This window comes from Perognathus longimembris, chromosome 17 (assembly GCF_023159225.1).
Source record: "Perognathus longimembris pacificus isolate PPM17 chromosome 17, ASM2315922v1, whole genome shotgun sequence".
Lineage (NCBI taxonomy): Eukaryota > Metazoa > Chordata > Mammalia > Rodentia > Heteromyidae > Perognathus > Perognathus longimembris.
The window spans coordinates 36198223-36205431 of NC_063177.1; the positions used below are offsets into that span (position 1 = coordinate 36198223).

General features: G+C 46.7%; 1 protein-coding gene across 2 annotated transcripts in view; it reads right to left on the reverse strand.

Moving 5' to 3' along the window:
• The window catches only part of Npepps (aminopeptidase puromycin sensitive), a 75813-nt gene extending 74439 nt beyond the window's left edge, over positions 1 to 1374 (reverse strand). The window contains exon 1 of one of the 2 annotated variants that reach the window (XM_048365089.1): positions 968 to 1368. In XM_048365089.1, coding sequence (XP_048221046.1) covers positions 968 to 1237 — 270 coding nt within the window. In that variant the 5' untranslated portion in view covers positions 1238 to 1368. Of the gene's footprint in view, positions 1 to 967 lie in introns of both variants that reach the window. The other variant, XM_048365090.1, reaches the window with a different exon arrangement.
• Between the last annotated feature and the right edge of the window lie 5835 nt (positions 1375 to 7209).

Below are 7209 nucleotides of genomic sequence, written 5' to 3' on the forward strand. Positions count from 1 at the left end.
TTTCAAACTTTGTGTAACACACACACACACATATCATGAAAATCTATTGTTCAGACTCTTTGGAGGACACCTATACTAATCCTCCCCAAAGTTAAAACAATACTTTAGATAATGCTGCGAGAGAGAAGAGGGAGGAAAGTATGATTCACCAAAAACTGCAATGAAGAGTAATGGAATATTTTCACCAGTGGTATATACTAAAACTAAGAGCTTCTTTCAGAGAAGGAGACTGCTAAGCAACCATCACTGTAGCAATAAATCCACCAACTTCAAAGGGTGGAACGCAAGGAAGACCAGGGGAAACGCGGAGAAGGGGGTTCTCCCGCAGCTTCCCGAGAGAGGTTGGGAGAGAACAAAGTCACTGCTGCACTGTCACTAGAGGGGAAGGGGGAGGAGGCGGATCATCATGAAAACCCAGCCTCCGGGCACAAGCAGGCGGGGAGAACTCGGCGAGGTTGCCTGGGATTAACATTCTGGTTCCACTCTAGCCCCCCCCCTCCCCTTCTAGAAGCTCCCCTCCTCGCTCCAGCGTGGCGGCCCGGGTCCCCCGATGACTGCCTCCTCCAATCTCTCCCCAGTGGGGTGTGGGGACAACCAGAGACGAGAACAGAGTCACAAGGCTGAGACCGAGCTGGGACTCCCAAGACCCTCCCCCCTGCTCCCGCGACCTCCAGCAGCCCCGGAAGGCGGGGGGAGGGGGGTGCGCCCCACACAGGTGTGCTCGCCGGGGATTCGAGCGCCCGGGCCCCGCGGCGCGGCCCTGACCCCCGGCCCCCGCGGGGTAGAGCGCGGCGGCCCAGCGCCCGCCGGCCGCCCGGAGGGGCGCGCCAGTGCCGGGGCCGCCCTGCGGCCGACTCGCCCTCCCGGCCGCCCCCCACCCCCACCCCCACCCCAGCCCAGCCCAGCCCGCCGGCGCGGCCTAACTACTCGCCCGCAGCTCGCCCCCGGCGCCCGAGGGTCGCCGTACCTGGGCGGCGGCCTCCAGCTTGCCCTCGAAGGTGAAGTCCAGCAAGTCGGGCTTGAGGCAAAGGCTGTAGTTGATGGGAGACACATCGGCAGGCAGCCGCTCGAAGGGCCTCTTCTCCGGCATCTCGGCGAGGCCCAGGCTGTGGAGGTGGAGGCGGCGGCGGCGGCGGCGAAAGGAGCGGCTGAGGAGGAGAAGGAGGAGGGGAGGAGGCGGAGGGCCGAGGAAGAGCAGGCGGCGAGCGAGGGAGGGGGCGGCGGCGGCCAGCCACATCCACCGAGCGCGGGCGACCGCCGGAGGAGAGCCACCGGGAGAGCCTGGGGGCGGGGGGCAGAGACCCAGCCCGAGCGCCAGGGGCCGGGAGGGCGGCTGTGCGAGCGAGCGGGCGGGCGGGCGGGCAGACTGCCTACGGGGAAGGGGGCGGAGGGGAGGGAAGGGGAGGAGGGCCCGCAAGAAGGGAGGGAGGAAGGGAGGGAGGGAAGGAGGGAGGCGGCGGCAGCGGTAGCTGCGTGCGCGGCCCCGCGGCCGGGCGCGCCCCCGCGGAGCGCGTGCGCGGCGCAGGGGGCGGGGCGGCGAGGGCGCGGCCGGCGGGCCGGAGGGCGCGAGGCGGATCCTGGCGCTGCACCTGTCCGGGGCTGCTGGGGGAAGGAGGGGCGGCCTGCGAGCCGGGGACACAGCCCGGAAGAGCTGGCAGAGTGGAGGGGCAGGCCGGAGGGGCTGGAGCCGCCGGGGGCAGCGGAGGCCTTCCCGCTTGGCCAGGTCAGCTATGGTGGGAACACGTTAATAGGGCAATTCAAAGCAGACCCCAAGCTACGTTCTCCCTTGGTATCAGCTGGAAACTCTGACCCCAGGGGCCTCGTTCCGGCTTTAAATATCAAGCTCAAGAGAAGATTGGGGGGGGGGGGGGATTTTTTTTTGTAATCTATAATCCAAGTTACTTCAGCCAATGACACTTGGACCTTGAACAAAACTTTGGAAGATTGTTGTACCTATGATGTAATGTTTGAAGTGTTACAAAGGAAGATGGATGAGTTTGAATAAGGTCGAAGTGGATTGTTTGCAAGTATGAAAGCAGAACAGTGAAATCCTTTGAAATTCTTTTGTTTAGGGGAAAAGGGGAAGAAAGGAAGAGTCACAGAATGGTTGAGATTGAAGTAGGTTGTAAAACATGCGGGAATGTAGCAATGAAATCCCCCTCTCTGTATAAGTAAGGTAAACTAATAAAAAAAAATAACGTGTTATTCCTTTTTTTGGAGTAACCAGGGGCCTTGAACATATCAGGCAAGCATTTTGCCACACTCAGCTACGCTGCCCAGCCCCTTTTCCAGTTTCTGTCTTTGCTTCCTCCTTTTTAAACCAAAAAGACCCTTTGCCAATTGTGACTTACTGATGAGCTGGCTATTGCTCCCTCCATTCTGTAGATATCCCACAAGCTCAGATCTATATATGAACAAGTGTCAAGAACAAAGGGATTAATCTAAACAAAACATATTCTTTTAACCTTTTTTTTTTCTTCTTTTTTTTTTGCCAGTCCTGGAGCTTAAACTCAGGGTCTGGGCTCTGTCCCTGAGCCTCTCTGTGCTCAAGACTAGCACTCTGGGCTGGTGGTATGGCCTAGTGGCAAGAGCGCTTGCCTCATATACTTGAAGCCCTGGGTTCGATTCCCCAGCACCACATAGACAGAAAATGGCCAGAAGTGGCGCTGTGACTCAAGTGACAGAGTGCTAGCCTTGAGCAAAGAGAAGCCAGGGACAGTGCTCAGGCCCTGGGTCCAAGGCCCAGGACTGGCAAAAAAAACAAACAAACCAAAAAAGACTAGCACTCTACCACTTGAGCCACAATATCATTTCCAGCTTTTTCTGTTTATGTGGTACTGAAGAATCAAACCTAGGGCTTCATGCATGCAAGCCAAGCACTCTACCACTAAGCCACATTCCCAGTCCCTAAGCTATATATATATATATATATAATTTTTATTTATTTATTTATTTATTTTTTGGCCAGTCCTGGGCCTTGGACTCAGGGCCTGAGCACTATTCCTGGCTTCTTCTTGCTCAAGGCTAGCACTCTGCCACTTGAGCCACAGCGCCACTTCTGGCCGTTTTCTATATATGTGGTGCTGGGGAATCGAACCCAGGGTTTCATGTATACGAGGCAAGCACTTTTGCCACTAGGCCATATTCCCAGCCCACCATATATTTTTATAGAAACCTCTCAGAATCAGTTTAACTTCCAAAACTCAATACAAAATGTTGCACAGGACCAGCACTGTCAGAAATATAGTGTAGGTCCCTAGGTGGAATTAATTTTTTTCTAATGGCCATATCACAAAAGAGTAAAAAGAAAACAGGTAAAATTAATACATCTTAACCTTACACACCTAAAAAAGTATTCCAACATGTAATGTTTTTGAAGTGGCTGGGGTTTTTTTTTTGTATGTTGTTGTAGGATACCACCATGTGCACTAGGCTGGATTCAAACTGTCCATCCTCCTGCCTCAGCTTCCCAAAGTGCTGGGACTACAAAGGCACACCACCTAACTCAGCTAATTTTTTTTTCTTTGGTCAGTCATGTGGCTTGAACTCAGGGCCTAGGTGCTGTCCTTGAGCTTTTTCACACAAGGCTAGTGTTCTACCACTTTGAGCCACAGTCCACTTCTCATTTTCTGGTGGTTAAGTTGAGACAGTCTTATGGACTTTGCTGCCTGGACTAAAACTCAGCTAATTTTGAAAGCATTGGACACCAATGGCTCATGCCTGTAAATCCTAACTACTCAGGAGACTGAGATCTGAAGATTAAGGTCCAAAGTTAGCCTGCGTAGAAAAAGTCCATGAGACTTTATGTCCAATTAGCCATAAAAAAGCCCAAAGTGATGTTATGGCTCAGGTGGTAGAATGCCAGCCTTGAGCAAAAAACTGAAGGACTGTGCCCAGCAAGTCCTTACTTCAAGTCCTAGAATCCACACACACATAGCACTGAGATAGTTTACTTCTTTTTTTATCCAGACTTTGAAATTCAGTGTATATTTTACATTTTCATCCTATCTCAATTCTCATTGGTTACAATTCAAGTGACCAAGAGTCATATGTATGTAACTCATTCTTATTGTATTTGGCAGCAGTTTTGAACACTAGCCTGCCCTGTTATACTCTGAATTATATGTGCTAAGTTTACAAGGAAAGCTGAATCGTTTTGACCTAAATGGATGCATTTCTACCACTACTTCAGTCACAGAAACAAAATAATTTAACATAATAAACATTTAACATAAATAACATAAAATAGTAATTTAACTATTATTGCTAACTGCTTGCTAAACACTTTCACATACTCCTTTAATCATCTGAGAAATTCTGTGAGGTGGGCAGTGCTGTTTTACAGATGCACAAATAGGCACCAAGAAGTCCAAAGGCTTGCCCAAAGTCTTAGGATAAAAACTGGTAGGTTTGGAATTGGGACCCAGGCAATTTTTATCTCTCTTCTACAGCTTTAGAGTAGCATCTCTATAGTTCTAACTCCAGTTTTGTTATGTTCTAATCCATCTGTGTCTCCGCTTCTTAAAATGTCAATTTCATTATGCAAGAACCTAACTAGCTCCCTCTTGTCTGTCAAGGCAAATTTGATTCATAACCATTTAAGGCTGTCCACTAATTATTCTTAACATTTTCCTACACTTTTGTTTTGTCATCCTCTTAAACATAAATTTTCTAGTATGTAGGAACCAACCTGGTTGTTTCTCATCCCTTACTGCTTGCTCATTCTTTCTTTTCTAGCATTGTTCATGCATATTGCTGGAATGAACTCATCATCCTTTTGGGCAAGTCTATGCCCCTCCCTTCTTCTTTAAAACTTACCTTTTCCAGAAAGCCCTACTGACTGACTCCACCCAACTCTAACCCCTTTCCCATTCACTCACAAGTACTGATTTTTGCTGATTTATCTGTACTTATTCTTCTGTTCTATAATTGTATCTTTAATTTGTTTTCATTGTTGTTTTCAAAATATACTACTAGTAAGAGCTTGCATTCTTATTTCTGGATAAGCATGGTGGCTCATACCCATAATTCTACCTACTTATGAGGCTGAGATCAGTAGGTTCAGGGTTCAAGGTTAGCTGAGGCAAAATTTTGTGAGACACCTTCTCATCCGATAGCTGAACATAGTGATGCATGCTGTCATCCCAGAAACCACAAGGAAGGTAAAACAAGAGGATGGAACTCCAAGCATGCACCCAGACAGAAATGGAGACCCTGTCTCAGAATAACCAGTACAAACAAGAATTGGAGGTGTAGACCAGTGCTTTAGCAGGCAATGTCCCTGAGTGTACCAAAAAGGAAAAACAAAACAAAAAAAACTTTCGAGTTATTTTATCACTCTCACATTACTGTCAGTAGTGGACCCTACACAAAGCACATATCAATTTTTTTTGTACTGACTGACCAATTGACTAAGAGTATTTTCATCAGTCTGGAGGCTTTTCTTTATGTACAAGATGTAATCCACAAAGACACTGTGTGGATTTAAGAGTAGATACAATCTTCTTTTATAGAATCAGAAATAAAATTAAAAGCAAAAGCACACATGGACTGAGAATGTAGCTCAGTAGAAGAGTCCTGGGGCTTTAACTCAGAACCTGAGCACTACCTCTGAGCTTCTTTTGCTCAAGGCTAGCACTCTATCACTTGAGCCACAGTGCCACTTCTAACCTTTTCTGTTTATGTGGTACTGAGGAATAAAACCCAGGGTTTTATGTATGCTAGGCAAGCACTCTACCACTAAGCCACATTCCCAGCCCTCAAGGGCTTTCTTAAACTCATTTCCTTCCATGGTGCTTCTGAAGGCATAGGAAAGTCAATAATGTCTCCAGACATTAGTCTGAAGTCCATTACTCCTACTTCTAACATTTCTAGGCTTCTGTGTACCAAGCCCTTGGAAATCAACTAATGAAAAACCTGTGCAAGTCCATAAATTTCAATAAAAAGAAAGTTAGGGAAGTAGCTTTGTGATAAAGCACTTGCTTAGCATGTTCATTTATGGTTTGAGAATTTTTAGAACAACAATAAAAATAAATAAACACCTGTCCTTATGTCAAAATGGTCTTCATGCCAGTTGCCAGTGGCTCACATCTATAATCCTAGCTACTCAGGAGGCTGAGATCTGAGGATCACATTTGAAGTCAGTCCAGGCAGAAAAGTCCCTGAGACTCTTAAATCCAATTAACCAGCAAAAGAAGCTAAAAGTGGAGGTGTGGTTTCAAGTGGTAGAGCCTTAATGAAAAAGGCAAGTAAGAGGGTGAGGCCTCGAGTTCAAGCCAATATTGGCACACATACACGTGCACACATGCACTCACACACGATTCTTCGTTAAAAAAAAAAAATGGAAGCTGGGTGCTGATGGCTCATGCCTGTATTCCTAGCTACTCAGGAAGCTGAGATCTCAGGATTGCAGTTTGATGTCAGCCTGGGCAGGAATGTCTGTGAGACTCTTATCTCCAATTAACCACTAGAAAATCAGAAGTGGTGCTGTGGCTCAATGCACCAGAGTGCTAGTGTTGAGTGAAAAAGCTCAGGCAGAGTGCCCATACCCTGAGTTCAAGCCCAACGAATAAAAACCAAAAAAATGGAGTAAAATATTTATAGGACAAATGTAAGTCATTGGAAGATGTTTCTTTGAATCTTTCAAAGCAAAGAAATATAAAGGAGTTGGATAAAGGAGCCAAAACAAAGAATTTGAGAGACCATTACAAAATCCACCATTGTTAGAGCAAAACAAAGTACTGCCAGAGTTACTATTTGTCTTCCTGAGTTAGAACTTATGGGCTTCACTGGCCATTTCAAGCGTCGAAACTACAACTCTAATTCTCTTAACATAAGTCTTACCTTCGGAATATGATGAAAGGATTCCAAAAGCGAGGCACACAAAAATGTGGAGCGCAATCCATAGAAAATAGATACCATAGACCCCAGCCTTGACTCTTTCCTGGAAATAAAATGGCTGTTGGAATGACAGTTGGAAATGTGGGTAGATGGAATGTTTCCCCTGCATCCTGTGTTTTTCATGTAAGGGAAATAAGTTAATTCAATATGCTTCTCAGAGTATTATTACTAAATTGATGTGTAACTATATAATATGCATATATTATACACTGTATATAATATGTAATAATATGTATAATATATAATGACATGGAGAGAGGGAGAGAAAGAACAGAGATTTATTTGAGAGTGGTAATATGACAACTATAG